The sequence below is a fragment of the Miniopterus schreibersii genome (assembly GCF_964146895.1).
Source record: "Miniopterus schreibersii genome assembly, chromosome: 2".
In the NCBI taxonomy this organism is placed as follows: Eukaryota; Metazoa; Chordata; class Mammalia; order Chiroptera; family Miniopteridae; genus Miniopterus; species Miniopterus schreibersii.
Window position 1 is genome coordinate 123085232 of NC_138102.1, and position 17462 is coordinate 123102693.

At 33.1% G+C, this 17462-nt stretch overlaps 1 protein-coding gene across 1 annotated transcript in view; it reads right to left on the bottom strand.

Annotated features, from left to right (window-relative positions):
* Positions 1-1353: 1353 nt before the first annotated feature.
* The window catches only part of ZDHHC17 (zDHHC palmitoyltransferase 17), a 78877-nt gene continuing 62768 nt past the window's right edge, over positions 1354-17462 (bottom strand). The window contains exons 11-17 of the mRNA XM_081128771.1: positions 14946-15068; positions 13887-13949; positions 10966-11059; positions 9988-10071; positions 8137-8294; positions 7311-7405; positions 1354-4203 (exon numbers count right to left, since the gene is read on the bottom strand). Coding sequence (XP_080984897.1) covers positions 4065-4203; positions 7311-7405; positions 8137-8294; positions 9988-10071; positions 10966-11059; positions 13887-13949; positions 14946-15068 — 756 coding nt within the window. The 3' untranslated portion in view covers positions 1354-4064. The remainder of the gene's footprint in view (positions 4204-7310; positions 7406-8136; positions 8295-9987; positions 10072-10965; positions 11060-13886; positions 13950-14945; positions 15069-17462) is intronic.

A 17462-nucleotide genomic window follows, 5' to 3' on the forward strand; every position in this document is an offset into this window, starting at 1 on the left:
AGTCCCTGAGTACCAGAAACATTGCTGTCTATGAAAAAGTATTTTTCAATCCAAATAAATGTCTAATGACAATATTCTACTAAAATTTATTTGAGCAAAACATTCATACTATAAAGGCAAAGAGTGTCTAAGTGGCTGGTTTTCTTGAGTTTGTGACTTAGCTGACCAAGATCAGAGGACATTCTGAATGTTCCACTTGGAATTAACAGGTTTTTGGGGTTTTTTAAAAGTTACTGCTATTGCAATTTAGGATTCTATTTTACGAATTTTTTAAATGTTTTTATTGATTTGAGAGAGGGAGAGGGAGAAACATCAATGACAAGTAAAATCATCCTTATCAGCTGCCTCCTACACGGCCCCTACTGGGAATCGAACCTCAATCTCCTGGATCATAGTTGATGCTCAACCGTTGAGCCATACTAGCCAGGGCAGATTTTTCTATTTTAAAGGTAACATAAAGATATTTAATAGAAAACTCTTATACCGATAACATTATGAAATTAAGTTTACTTTCCGACAAGCTGCTCAGATTTCTTGTTCTGGTATATACCACTTGTTTCAGTCATCTCTATAAACTTAGAACCAGACATCCATGTCATAGGTACAGTCTATCAATCTGCGAAGGACCTGGAGGGAGGGGGAACGTGATCCAGACAAGAAGACAACGAAGAGGAGAAAACTACATACCTAGAATGAAACTGATGGCTTGCCGCAGAATTTGCTTTATTTTATATACTTGTTCAAAATTCCAACACTAAGCTCTAAGTAGCTCTGGAGGCATTACTTTCAATATTATAACATAATTATGAAATGAGTATTAGTCCAATGTGAAAATATTTAATACCACTGGGTTCTCAATTAAACCATAAACAATCATGTGAACAGGAAAGTTCCTTCATAATTTATGGTTTTAAAATTTTTCAAATAAAGCAGCTTTCTTTGTCTTGCATAGCTTCTCAAGTAATTAATATCAATCTTTGGTAGGTTTCATTTTCTAATATTTTACTACAGTCTATCTTTAAATATACTTATATTTAAAACTTGGGAGATTCATACAGTCCTGAAGTAGTCTAATTAACCTCATAGAATCCCAGATTCTTATAGAAATCTTTATTCTCTTTATTTAAAAAAATAATAATTATACACACACACACACACGCACATAAAATTGGGGAGCTTTTTTAAGAATACCACCACCACCTTTTACTTTTGCTAATTTCTATAGTCTTGCAACTTGAATCCTAGTTGACTCTAAATATATACAGAATAATCTTTTCATATCATAGGTACTACCACCAGTGTTTCATCAATTTCTTGAAGTGAATCAAGTGAAATAACAAGCAAGCACACACCTAAGAGTCAATATTTATTCTGATTAATATTTTACAAAATTTTGACAGATTTAATTTATGTAAGGAGAGCTAATTTATTAAACACTTTACAGTTTTTTCCTTCCACAGAATAACACGGTAAGTAGCAAAATAATACTTGGCACAGTTATAAATAAAGAAAGTATAAAATAAAAATATCCATAGTTTAAGTATAATGATGCTGTTTTATGCCTACTAATATTTCAAAACAAATTCCTGGGAACAACAAAAATGTGGGGGGGAAAAACTCCAAAGAAAAAGTTCATGTTCAGAGCTGAAAAATAAGTTCCTATTTGTTAAATGTATCCAATTAAGCTGATCTTTCCCAAAGGTCACCTTCATACACAAGTTTAGAACTGGGTTTAGCTGGGTCCACGTACACGTCCTACACAATAATTAAACAGACAGTGCATTGCTGCAGGTGGCTCCTGGCCATCTGACCATTTCTCAGTTGTAGGTTTCACTGGTACTACGAGATGGTTAGTACTAAAGCATTAACATTGCTATTATTTTCCATGTAATTATACATCTAGAGGGGTTTTTTTCTATTTAACTCAAAGACATCTCTTTTGCACTGAAAAGAATATTGTACCACAAAGAAAGAACATGGTAACAACACTCTTATCCAAACTAGAAAATCACCATAAGTATTTGACTGTTAATAAAAATGTATTCAATAAAAACTGCAACTGAGTCTTCATGTGAAGTGGCTCAAAATACAAAAAATTAAAACAAATTCTAGGCTTTTATAAATAATTGTGAATTTAAAAATTATCTAAAATTTGCCCCAAATAGTAGTCAAAACTAGCAGAGACATTTATAAAGATGACCAGTTTTTTATACTCTGACAAAATGGCACAATGTTATTGCCACCCCACACCCATCTCTTCCTTTTTCAAAAATAAAGTATGTATGCTAATTTCCTAATATTAAAACACTCACATATACTAAGGGTAATCTTTCTGATGTGTGACTTGTGGTCAAAGGAACTACTATATAAAAATGGTACTTGGAAATACGAACATCAACTATATACATTTTCACTGCTCCTCTTACTAAGGCAAGGGGCGGGTATACCACTAGATTGCTTTAATACCTGTAATCTGCATTTTACAGGGAATACTAATTTTACCAAGCATCAGACATGCAGTGAACTTGCAGGGTATAATGCCTATTAACAGCAATATGGAACATCACTAGAAGCTCATTAGTTATCTCCCTTTTCTTTTGGTTGGATAAGATGAAATGAGCAGCTGTAAACACACTAACACATACAGACACAAAGAGAAAACTATTTGATAAATTATTTATATACAGATACACAATCTTTACACTGGCCTAGGATCTGTCATCAGTGTGACCACCCTTTCCCCTCCCCACTCCCAGCCCATTCCCTCTCACAGGTTTCCCACAGGTTACTCGAACCACAGTTTGCTACAGCACTTAGGACTAAAGCAAGTCTCACTCTGTAAACAATATTTATGGAAGCGGTGACCTACAGTTCACCGTGAGCATGAGAATGCTGCAACAAAAACTGATCAGTGCATCACGTTTAACAAAAGAAAATTTTTTTAAAATTCAGACGGCGTTAACAAATTTCAAAACATTCAAAATTGAAAAAATTAAAATAAACTTGGAGATTAAATTCCTTCTGATAGGTCATATTTTTAAAACTAGAATATACCATTAGCATTTCTTTTATTCAGATGTGCTATGTACAGAAATCATGCTCCATCTTTAGCTAGACTCCATCATTTTGTCTTTATTTTGCAGCTCAGAATTTAGAAAGTATATTCGTTTATCTCTATTACTGAGAATTTTGCATTAACTTGTTTTGCCTTTTCTTGAAAATACCTTAACTCTTAAAAATTAGACTGCACATCAAATTAAATTCTAATTTATGCTTTACTGGATAGTATGTGCTAGTATACATTCTATGAGGTGTATCATGCACTTAGTAGGGCTTTTAAGCTTAAACAAAATAGCATGACTTACCATACTCATGCAAGTGTTTTGTTATCAGACCATAAAACCTCAGAGCAAGGTTACTACAAATTATTTCACTAAACCAGAAATATATCAGCACTGAAAGAGCTGATAGCAATATAATATTGTTAGCACATTTTTTTTTGGTGAACATTATTTTCTTGTGCCTTTGAAGACACATTAGAGAGGATCCCTAATAAAACCACATGATTTTCATCACAGTATTTACATGTACATTCTAAAACATACATAATACTAGTCTGACTCAATTTAAGACAACTCTCGTGGAATTAAATGCAATAAATACTATTAGTAGATTGTACCTTAAAATTTAGCTGTATACCATAAATTTAGTTTTAGCAAGACTCGAACATTTCTGGTTAGTATCTGTCAACAGAATAAGTCACTCATATTTTGTGAAAAATGTTATGAGAACAAAACCAAAAAATTGAGTATGTTGTGAATTTCCACATTAAGAACCATTAAAATTCTTTTTAAGATCTTTACTCTTCCTGGAAGTGGCAGTGTGTTCTGTCCATGTTTACTTTTGTTAATAAAAGTGTTGAAAAAAAGACTGTAAAATTCACTGTTAGCCCTACATACAGCATGCTATTGTTCAAAGGATGTGGATTCGAGTGTGAGAGAGACACGGACAGACACAATTTTCAGGCACCACTTAGCAATATGCTTCATAAGATAAAGACGCTGCTACACGAGCTGGTACCCAGATCCTGATATTTGGTCATATTCTATTGTATACTGCCTGGTCCAGTCCACGATAACAGGACGAAAGAGGCCACAGCATCGAAATTCAAAGAAGTCTATAATATTCCTTACACATCCGTGGCTAAAAAAATATCCCAAAAAGAAAAAGTGTATTAGGACAATGATTTAACATATGAGTTTAATATAATTTTAGTGGTAAATATATATTTTTTTAAACTTAAAAACTCAGATTACTTGTCAGAAAAAACCTGTTTATAACTAAATAAAATACATGTGCATTTATGTTTCTTCATAGCTTGGTCAACCCTGGTTTTTCTTTTCTCTTTTGTAAATTCAATGGGTTACACAATTACACTTTAAAGTTATTCAAATTTGCATTTCATTTTTGTGTCATGTAATTTTTAATAAAACCTTTCCTTGATTGGTGGCCCTTTGGTAAGGAGACAAACTACATCCAAAATTGAGAAAGTAAAAGACAAAATAATCACAAATAGCATGAATTTGGTAGTGTACCTAAGATAACGATTTAAAAAAGGAAATGTCCAGGATAAGTTCAGAGAATTTTAGAACTTCGAGAAACCTTTGGAAGATAACTCTGTTTCACATCATATAAAACTACTGTGACTATGGGAGAATTCTCAAAACTACCCAACTGACTCTCTTATTTTTGCCTTTAGCTAAAGGCTTGCTTGCTCTCCAGAAGCATGCAATAGTTAACAGCACTGCAAAAGCTTCCAGGTGGTAGGCAAGTAGCTTGAGTAAAACTACGAATTTTAAATATTTCATATAATTAAGGAACAACTGTTTACTGGCAGCAAAATAAATTCATGTTTAAAAGTATATATAAGGCCCAGCTGGGCTTGGCTCAGCGGTTGAGCATCGACCTAGGACCCAGGAGATCGGGGTTCAATTCCCTGTCAGGGCACATGCCCGGGTTGCGGGCTGCAGCTGATCAATGACTCTCTCATCATTGACGTTTCTGTCTCTCTCTCTCTCTCCCTCTCCCTTCCTCTCTCTGAAATCAATAAAGATATATTTTTTTAAAAAAAAGTATATATAAGGCATAGGACAGTTTCTTCAATAAATGGGGCTGGGAAAACTGGGCAGCCACATGCAAAGAATGAAACTGGACCATCTTACACCATATACAACCTAAAGTGGATTAAAAAATGTAAGACGTAAAGTCATAAAACTCCTAGAAGCAAACATAGGCAGTGAGCTCCTTGACATCAGTCTTGGCTATGATTTTTTTGAATCTGACACCAAGAGCAAAAGCAACAAAAGCAAAGATAAACAAGTGGCATTATATCACACTAAAAAGCTTCTGCACAGCAAAAAACAAACAAACCCATCAATAAAATGAAAAGGAAACCTACTGAATGGGAAAAAATATTTGCAAATCATATATCTGATAAAGGATTACTATCCAAAATATATAAAAAAATCTTACAACTCAGTAGCAAAAACCCAAACAATCTGACTAAAAAATGGGCAGATCTGAATAGACATTTTTCCAAAGAAGACATACAAATGGCCAAAAGGTACATGACATAAAAAGATGTTTAACATCACTAATCATCAGAGAAATGAAAATCAAAACCACAAATAAGATATACCTCACACCTTTTAGAATGACCACTATCAAAAAAGATTAGCACGGGTCATTGGGGAGAAAAAGGGACATCTGTAATATTCTAAACAAAAGTAAAAGTTAAAAAAAAAAAAAGAAAAAAAGACTAGCAATAACAAGTGTTGGCGAGGAAGTGGTGAAAAGGGTATCCTGTGCACTGTTGGTGGGACTGTAAATTAGTGGAGCCACTATGAAAAACAGTATGGAGGTTCCTCAAAAATTTAAAGGTAGAAGTACCATATGACCAAGCAATTCCACTTCTGGGTATTTATTCAAAGAAAACAAAAAACACTAACTTGAAAAGATAAATGCACCTCCATGTTTATTGCAGCATTATTTACAATACCCAAGATACCGAAACAACCTAGGTGTCTATTGATGGATGACTGAATAAAAAAAAAGTAGTATGTACAGAGAAAAACAAATACTATATGCTATCATTTATATATGGAATCTAAACACAAGCAAAACCCAGGCTCATAAAGAGAGCACAGGCTGGTGGTGCCGGAAGCAAGGGGTAGGCTGTGGTCAAAATGGGTGAAGAGGCTCAAAGGCGCACACTTCCAGCTATAAGTGAGTGAGTCCTGGGCATGTGCGCACGGCGTGGTGACTACAGTTAACAACACTGTAAGCTGCTAAGAGAGGAGATCTTAAAAGCTCGCATTGCAAGAGAAAAAAATTATGTATGGTGACAGATGTTAACTAGATTCATGTGGTGATCATTCTGCTATATATACAAATATCAAATCATTATGTTGTACACCTCATACTAGTATAATGTTATATGTCAATTATACCTCAATTATATATATATACACACACATTCATACATGTATCTGTATAAAACTAAGCATATGGAAATTTTTGTGTCATTCAAAGGGTAAATAAAAAAAATAACTTGTACTGAAAAATAGTTGTCCTAGAGCCTGGGAAATTTCCCTAAATATAAGTTTCAACTGATTATTTTTAACAATCTGATTTCTCTGGACACATTCATTTTAAAAAAAAAAAAAAGTCTTTATTGATTTGAGAGAGAGGAAGGGAGCAGGAAAGAGAGATAGAAACATCAATGATGAGAGTCATTGATCAGCTGCCTCTTGCACGTCCCCTACTGGGGATCGAGCCCGCAACCTGGGCATGTGCCCTGACCAGGAATTGAACCACAATCTCTTGGATCATAGGTTGATGCTGAACTGCTGAGCCATGATGGCTGGGGTGGAGACATTCATTTTTAATGAAAATTTATAAATTGATAGGAAGGTTAAAGATCAAATACTTACGTTAGTAGGTCAATAAAGTTTGAATTGTGCAATTTAAAAAAAAAAGTATCACAAATTTATAAACAGTTAATGTGATGAATTCTAAAGTTATGGTCAACAAACCAATGCTATGTCTGGCTGAAATCTAGAATTTAGTAGAATTTATAAGCTATTTTACATATTGCCAAGTAAAATAAACATTTTCTGTTTAATATCCTATTGCTATACCTAAAGAAAAACACTTCTCTTTGATGTATTCACTAGATAATTGCTAAATTTGGCTGAGTAAGAAAATTTATGTGCCAAGGGAAAATATTACATTTACAAACATGTACATACTTGAATGGGCTTTCAATAGATGTTGTTGTGACTTTAAAGTGCTTGTATCTTCTGGCATTCATTCTTTCATTTGTAGTAATACCTAAACAGGATATCTAAGAGATAAGGGAAAGCAAACCATTAGTTCTCTGAATATTTAATATAAACAAATTAATTAATTCTCAAGATGACCAGAATAGAGAGAAAAATGATGAAATCTGTTTTTGGTTTTCCATCAGGAGATCATCAAGATAGTTTAAATATCATCATCTTGACTCCATGAAAAGTAGCTAGTTAAATGGGGAAAATATTTAGAAACAGGTTGCTTGGCATTGTGCATGTGGAGTGATGAACACTATGTACATACACCACCTCTCCATCAGACCCTTTAAGAATGAGTTAAAGAAAAAATCCTTAATAAAAGACAAATAAATATTGATATTTGTTGGTAATAAAACATTACTATTAGAACAAACACAAAATTAATGCCATCATCAATCTAAGCTCACAATAATATCCAATTGGATGTATTTGAATCAGGAAAAACAGAAATTAAAAGTTCTGTCAAGAGCAGTATTCCAAGTCAGAAGTTCAGGGGTCAGTAGGGAAAAAAGGGTCATCTGTACTTCTTTCAACAAAATAACTTTTTTAAAAAGTTCATAAAATAAGAAGAGGGAGGAGAGAAGGAAGGAAAGAAAAATGGAGAGAAAAAGTAAAATAAAATTTTATTCCTTGAAATGTAAGAGTGGGTAGAAAGAGAATACATTATTATCTTTTAAGCAAGAAGTATCTTTTTTAAGAGTTTTCGATTAGTACACTGAAGAACAAATAATGCATTTGCACATACCTGGTACATCTGACACATGAGTAATACAGCCACCCACATGAAATGAAAAACACTGTTCAGAAACATCCAAAACATCCAAGGTGAACATGTGGCGATTTGAGTAATATATGTCCAGAATCCATCCTTGGTGTAAGTGGTCTCACAGTGGAGTCCCCAGTCTAAAATGAGAAGTACTCACATTTACTCAATAATCATCCAAGTACCCTGTGTAGACATTATAAGACACCACTTATAACACGATCCAAGCCCCGGCCTGGTGGCTCAGTTGGTTGAAGCGTCCCATGCACCAAAAAGGTTACAGTTTTGATTCCTGGTCAGCACACATGCCTAGGTTGTGGGTTTGGTCCCCAATTAGGACATGTACAGATGGCAACTGATGGGCATTTCTCTCTCACATGGATGTTTCTCTCTCTCAAAAAAAAAATCAATAAACATATTCTTAGGTGAGGATTTAAACAAAAAAGGGCAGCTTCTCCCCTCCAAACAAAAAAACATGATCCAAGAATCTAGCTTTAATTAATGACTTTCAATGCACATTTTTTATACTCTTAAATAATCCCCTTATACATTAGTTAAAAAAAAAACCATCACCCGTCCGGACGTGGCTCAGCGGTTGAGCGTCGACCTGGGATCCAGGCGATTGGGGTTCGATTCCCGGTCAGGGCACATGCCCGGGTTGCGGGCTCGATCAATGACTCTCCCATCATTGATGTTTCTATCTCTCTCTCCCTCTCCTTTCCTCTCTCTGAAATCAATAAAGATATATTTTAAAAAAACAAAACAAAACAAAACAAAAAACCCCATCAAATCAGAAATGGAAAAGCAGCCAATCTTAAACAAAAAACACTGTACTGTAACAATATATAGTTTTTATTTGATAGATACTATATACATATATTTAAGGACATAGCCTTTTTTATTAGGGCAAAAACAGAGGTTATTCTTTTTTTTAAAAATTTTTTATTTATTTATTTTTTAACATATCTTTATTGATTTCAGAGGAAAGGAAAGGAGAGGGAGAGAGATAGAAACATCAATGATAAGAGAGTCATTGACTGGCTGCCTAACCCGCAACCCGGGCATGTGCCCTGACCAGGAATCAAACCCCGATCTCCTGGATCCTAGGTTGATGCTCAACTGCTGAGCCATGCCCGGCCGGGCGAGGTTATTCTTAATATCTGTGGGAGTAAGAGGACCAGGAAATCATCCTTCCAAGACTTATTTTTAAGCTGGGATCTAATGCATCTTTATGCTAAGTACCACCAAGACCTGAGGTTTAGTAACTCTTTCCAAATTATGTTTTCAATGCAGTAATTCCCCACAATTTCCTCTAAGATACTAAACCTGTATGATCAAGTGAATGACAACTTATTCTTAAAGGAGTAAGTTCTAATACCTTTTAATATTCTCTAGTAGGCAATAATTATACCGTACTTTTAAAAACATTTTAAGTTCTCTGCAAACTTAATTTCAACTATCTTTTCACAACTGTTTGGTAAGAATGAGCAACTAGCACAATCATAAAATCTATAAACTACTAGAGTAAAACAAGCAAATGATATTTAAAAAGTGTATATTTAACCCAGAAGCTTTCCAAAGCCTATTAAGCCAACACATTTTTCAGGGACACATGTATTAAAAGGTAGTTAACTAATAATTCTGTTGTTTATATGTTGAACATGTTTGATAGTCCTATTAACTAGTTTTTCTTTATGCTTCATTGCAATGAGGTGCCCCAAACCATAATTTTTAGTTCAAACACTTTTGCCATTATCATACTTTTTATTAATATGGTAAGCATGAGTATGCAAACATTTGTGTTTTAAGAAGAGAAAAACTAATTGTACTCACAAGAAATACAACCATAAATCATCCAGCAGATCATAAAAAGTAAGAAAAACAGGTAGCCCATAAAGTATCTATGGTTGCCTGCACCTAAAGAACAACACAGAGGCAATTTTTTTCAGTTAAGAAAAGACAACTGGAAACACACCAGGGCTGAGAAGAATTGGAGGGAGGGAGGGATTATCATGAAAGGTGTGATACAACTTAAACAATAATCACACACATTAATTATTTTAGAAAATGTTCTTAAAAAAAAAAGTAATGTTTCCATTAAAGTCAACACAAGAATGCTTATAATCAGACCCAAAGATGTGATGACTACAGTGATATTAATTCCAAAGGCAAGAGAGTCCCAATGAACCAAATAAGTTAAAATACTGACCTTTATTGCTACTATTTGCTTTGTGATGTTTAAAATATCCCTATTTTAGCTTTACTTTTATACACTTTATTATTCAACTTTTCAAAGGCTTCTCCCCAACAGTTACACAATCTTCGTAATGTTTCCCTGCTGTCACCTCATAAAATCCCCAGGGCCATCTCTCAGATCACTCAGTTTATCTCCTCAGGCTACATCATTCTTGAACACTGAAGTACGTAGAGTTCTTATTTGTCATTCCTCTCTTCTTCTGTACATAATATCCTTTCAAATCTTTTTATTGCCTTACTTTCTCTAGTTTAATAAAAAAAAAATACTATCTGCCTCCTTTTCAATTTCACTACTATCACTGGAGAAAATAGGAGAGAGCAGGCATGGAAAAAACTGACAGAGAAATGATCATCTTTTCTAGACACTGATTTTAAACTCCTCCCCCCTCTCAACTGAGTTGCTGTTTTGTCAATCTGAAGATAATGAGGGGGTTGAAGGGAGTGTAGTAAGGTACAGGAATGAACTTTCCACTATCTACTTTAATATGATACTTTATTCATTACCTAGAATAACTTAAATGAACCATATATTTAGAAATTACTAATAAAACTTACCGACACAGTTACCCACCCATGGGCAATGATGATCAAATTTCGCTATACAGCGGTTGCACACACCACAGTGTTTGGACCTCACTGGTTTCCGTATCTGTTAATAGGCATGTTAAAAGATTATAAAAGGCACTATACCTTAGAGAGGAAAGCAGAACATCTATTTCCTCAAAATACAACTATGAATAAATAAAGCTATATTTTTTAGAAAGGATTATACCAAGGTTTTCAAAGGTAAAACAAAACAAATTTTAACTGCAACAACAAAGATGAAAAGGATAAGGCTACTCTAGAATATAAACTCTTAAAAATGGAGTAGAAGCATCAATTTGCAAAAGTGATTAACAATCAAAGCCCAATTTGCTGTTTGGATGAATGGTACTATATCTAATTCACTTCCCTCAAATTTGTGAATAATAAAAACATCACTCTCCAGGCTTCTAAATGAAAATTTACTGTGATTAATGGTCATGATATTAGTTGTCCTTTAATAAAATGAAATTGTCCTTTAGTAAAAGAAAGGTCAAGTAAGAAGTGAATAAGAGCTTTTAGAATTCAAAATCATTTAATATGAGTTGTCCCAAAATTAGCACCACTGGTGCCTCCTGAGATCTGAGATTCAGGTACAGCATGTATCCTACTGAAATGCATGCCTTATCTAAGAAAGTACAACATGCTTAGGAAGTTTAGGTAGTCCCTATTTCTTTCAAAACAAAATAAAAAGTACATTATTCAGCTTCTGACAGACAATAAAGAGTTCATGTTTGTAATGTCTTAATTGCTGTAAAATGTTTTACTCCATGTTATTCTAAATTAGCCAAGTGAACAGAAGAACTCCGCAGTAATATTCGAAGGACTGTAGTCCCAATGCTGGGTACATGACAAAAGCTAGTGTAATTAGCCTATGCCAGAAACAAAATTTATAACATCCTTCATTGGTGTTTCAACAAAGGCACTGCCATTTCCCCAATAATTTGTACAAGGTTATACACACTTCTGCGGTACTAAGAAAAAACATAGGTAGACTATGCAGTTCTTACATGTACTAATATGATCTGTGGATCAAAGAAAAGGGTAAGTTATTCTTTACCACAGATAATGCAACTACATCTATTTAAGAGAAAGAAGTAGGATATGTTAAATAAATTCTAACTCCACTTCAAACCCCCAGCTACATTTGCCCTTTGGGAATTCAGTTGTCAATGAATTCTGAACTAAAGAAGGGGGAAAATGGGGATCAAAGGGGGGCACCTGTAATACATTCAACAATAAAGAAAAATTAAAAAGAAAAAAAAGACTGACACAGGCTCCTGAATATAGTGGTCTCTTCAGTTCACTTACAAATTAATTATTTTTTAGAAAATGATGATGATCTACATTTATTTTCTTAGGGACTTGTCTATTTATCAAAGTGAAGGATACCCATATAATTGACAAATACTCTGTTATTTTAATCATTTTATAATATGTATTTCTTACTTTACAACACCAAATTATCTATCCAGAAGAAGTACACAGCTTACAATAACACAGTATAAAATGTTTATACTACAATGGAAAGAATAGTCTTGTTCTTGCCATTAAATATTTGTTTAACAATGAAACTGTACTGAGTGGCTCTATAAAGAATTTGCTTGCCATATGGCAAACACATCAGCAATGCATTCTTGACTTTATAGGACAGAATAGTATTTCCATAACAGCAGACTATAAAAACATCCTGTATGTCAAGAATGCCAATCATGTAAATAACCCATTGTAAAGCATAGAAACAGGAATCTCTTAAAAGAATGCTTGAAAATAGCACCCTGCCTGGCCAGGCATGGCTCAGCGGTTGAGCATCGACCTAGGATCCAGGAGATGGCAGTTTGATTCCCAGTCAGGGCACATGCCCGGGTTGCGGGCTCGATCCCCAGTTGGGGGATTGCGGGAGGCAGCCCATCAATGACTCTCATCATTGATGTTTCTATCTCTTCCTCTCCCTTCCTCTCTCTGAAATCAATAAAAATACATATTAAAAAAAAAAGAAACAGCGCCCTAAAGATGCTACCAAAAGTACAGCAGTATATATTTTGAATATTCAAAATCATGACTGTTTGATCAAAGAATGTTAAATGAAGCAACTTAAAGAATCTGTAGCATTAGAGCTCAGTTTCAAAAACTCATTCCAAACCCCTAAACTATTTTATTATTATTCAAATGTTAAGACATTAGTTTAGTTGCAATGTATAATTTAAAGGTATAAAAGATCATTTAGTTTCAGGTACAATCTGAGGATATTTCAATTTCCATGTAGAAAAACACAGTAACCATTGTAGCAATTTACACATTTTTCACAAGAATTATAAAAATTAAGCAGAAAATAATAAAAACAAAAAAGTGTTATTCTATAGAAATAACACTTCTAATGATGTCTATAATGAAATAAATAATGTCAATATTACCATAGCTGATTCCATAAGTAAATGCTATTTAATTTCATATATATCTTTATCTATGACCTGGCTGAAGATAGCAATTTTTAACACAGAGAAAACAGTACTCAAAGCTGCATAACATTCTGATATAGACAGATTAATCTAGTTAGAAAAACATAGTATTAGAGATCATACTAAACCTTTGATTTTAAAGGCTTTATTACTTAGTTTTTTATTTGCTGAATTACATTTTAAGAGAGAAAAAGAGAGTAAGAATGAATACAAATGAATGGCACCTGTGAATTAGAACTATAGTCAAGTTCTACACCAGGAGGAATAAGCACATTGCGAAGGAGACATCATTTTACCATCTTTCCTCTTGTATCACTTTTTTGGAGGGCATGAAATGTGCTCAGCGAAAGAACCCGGTCTCCTTGTTCCCCACACCCTCTATGCTATGCCACTGCCAGGAGAAGATACACAGAAGAATGAAGAAAAAAATACTACCAAACAGGTACTGCAGAATATACTGAGGTCCAGACTTCCTGTCTCTGCAAGTTCAACTATTGTCTGTGAATTAAAAATATATATTTTATTCAAACTGAACAGTGTTCACAAACTATTGTGCCATCAATATCAATTAATAAACATGATGTTCATCTTTAATTAACCAATGTTTTCAGCTCAAATAAAATCTTTTGTTCATGTACTTCTGCTATTTCATCATAGTATGAATACAGGAATTTTGTTTCTTGGATATATGAGAATAAAACTAAGTTACCCACCCTAAGAGCTGGTCTATATAGGTTTTGATGATTAAGACATGAAAATAAACCTAAGTCCTGAATCTTCAGAACTAGACTATGACTAAGAAACCCTGTCAAACCAATTATTAGCAGTAATGTCTAAATATTATAACATAAGAGTAGTAATCTCTATGTAGCCTAGAAAAGGGGGGATCTGGCCATAAGAACATGCCAGTGTTTTAGTCTATTGTAGGCAGAAATAATTCATCAGGATTTGTTTTGTTTTCTGAAACTGGATAAAATAGCTCTTAAAATAATCTAACTACCTCTAGTCCAATTCTCTATGGACATGACATCTTTAGATTATAAATTTGGCTCCCTAAGTACCTGTGTTACAGGTGAGGAGTGCCCTGAATCATATATACAAATATTCAAGTTATTGGGATGATATATCTGCACTATCAACCAATTTATTGGCCTTTTCAACTTACAAAGCCATTCAACGAACATCTACTGAATGTTTATTACTTGCTGAGGGTTTACAGAGATGTGTAAAATACTGTATTCACCCCTCAAAGCAATCACAGTAGCCTTGTAAGTAAGAGAAACATGAAATTATATAATATCATGAAATACATTAAATAATAATGGCATGGAAGTATAAGGACAGGCATCATAAGAGCACCAACTATACATCTCAGTTGGGTTTGAAACTTCTTTAAATTCTAAACAGTTTCTTCCTTTGTACTCTAATGTCTGCTATAACTACTGATAATTTGGCAGTGAAACACATGTGACTAGTTAGTTGGTATCCTGCTACCTTTTTCTTTTGTTCTTCTGTAGCTTTAATTATCCCTGGGTCTGATTTCCAAGATTTCCCAAAATTGTAGAAAAGTGCAACACTATTGGCAAGAAATGGAAGATGGATAAATAAAAAGTTGAGATGTACCTAAAGTTAAGGAATCTAAAGAGGCAATGATAAATGAGTTACTCTTATAGGTAAATTTATAACCATAAAGCTTCACCACAAAAAAATCCACCTACTAATCAAAAAACACAAGCTGGCTTATTTATTACATAAAAATAGATTATTACATCTACTATCCAAGCTGGTTTATCTATTACATCAAAAGATAAATTTTTCATATGTCTATAACTAAATGTAAAAAGTAAAAATGTGAATTCTTTATTAACTTCAAATCATGTATGCTTATCGACTTTTAAAAAGGCAGTGAATACATTAAAAATTCATTGAATACATCATTTTTAAGTGCTTATTATTTCTTTTGACAAAAATGAAGGGACTTCTCATGTTCAAAGTTATTAATGTATTACTTTATTTATATGTACTGAAATCTTTATATAGCTACCAAATACTTCAGATATCATACCCATATATTTAAGAGATTGCTTTCAAATTCTCCCCATTGCCTTTTTTTGAAAACATTCAAGTTGACCTTAATTTTAGAAAAGATATTTATAAAGTTGCTTAAAACAGAAATAGTTTCTATGGTCATATTTTTCTATCTAATGAAAATATTAAAAAATGTACTAGGCATTTGTAAAAATAAGTGAAGAATCAAGACTTTCAAATAACATTAGGAAAAACAAAACAATGTTGTTAGAACAATACGTTTCTGGGATACAAAAATCTGGAATACTAAGATTTCATTTTCAAGATTTTATATAAGAAGAAAGTATCACACAATAATTTTGTAAAACTTTCGGACATGATCACATATCCACAGTTTACATTTCTTGTGAAGAACAGCTTCTTGAATAAAATAATCCTATTTTATACCCAAACACTAAATAACCACATAAAATAGAGGGTGAGAAAGGAAAGAAGAATAATTATCATCACCTGCCATATATAAAACTCTGCCATATATAAAAGTGATTTCTCTTTCTCCAGTCTCCTATTTTTCCCAGTTTTCACCATCTTTATTACAGAAAATGCACTGGTACAGACAGAGGAAAGTAAATATGAACTCAAATTTTCAGCTGTCCAACACCTAAAAATCTCTTGAGAATAAAGGTGGGTAAATATGTAAAAAGAACGCTGTGAATCCTGGCATTTTTCAGGGGCAGTACCTTAACTTATTATAACAATTTCAAAAAGGTGCTAACATGTAAATAAATGTCAGGTTCTTATAGCTAAGATAAAATTTGTAGGGGACTAACAAACAGCTCAATAAATGACTACAGATTTTGAAAGATACATTCCGAAATTAAATACCAAATGAACTTAAAGAATTTTTTGCTTGTTTTTTAAAGGTAGAGATTAGACACTTCAAATGGTAGTTTGAACTTAGCTTTAGCAATAGGTCAGAACAGCTAATTTTAAAATTTTACCGAAATAGGTACTCTACAATGCCATGGCTGGTTTTTTGTAAAGGTTCAAAACAACCTTTATTATTGATGAAAATCAGAAAACACTAGAAAGTATAGACAAAAACAATTATCCCACAATTCAGAGATAAATTCTTTTATTTTTGGCTTTGTGTTTTTTTTTTAAATCACAATTGGGATCATAGTGTATTTATTAATATTAATAAAATAAAAATATAGTGCCAACCATAGTTGACTGTACTGGCTATGACAGTGAATTTTAGAGTTGATAATTATAAAAGAAGCATGGTCAATAAAATCATTCATGAATCTAACAACCAGAGATAATCACTACAAAACTTACATGTACTCACTTTTAGTTCATATCTTTTGTGCATTTTAAAATTAGAATCACTATGAAAATATAGTTCAGTATTTTTTCACTTATTATTTCCTAAGTATCAGCCCATATCATTAAGTCTTTAAAAACTATTTTAATGGCTATTTTATCTCATACCATATGTAGTATAACTGACAAAACTATCCCTGTATTAAGGCTGGATATTTAGGTTGTTTCCATTTTCCCCTATTATAATAGTACTATGATAAACATCCTAGTAAATACATCTTTGATCTTATCCCTGATTACTTACTTATGAGTGACTAAGAGATCAAAGGGTATTTTTAAAGCTCTTTCTACAGATTGCCAAATTGCTTTATAGGAAGATTTATGAATTTAAGATTATGTTCAAAATATAACATAAGAATATTGGAAGATACACTGTATCAGGTCAAAAGGCTGGGTTCTACACCAGACTTGATAATCACCTACCTGTGTGACTTTGAGCAAGGCACACAACTTCTCTGAACCTCAATTTATTCATCAGTTAGAAAATAGCATTACAATTTGTGCATTTTGTTTTTCTAATCTAAAAGAACTGTTCTGAGAACCAAATAAAATATCTCAGAAAGCTATGAAGCACTAAAAGCACTAAGTAAATATAAG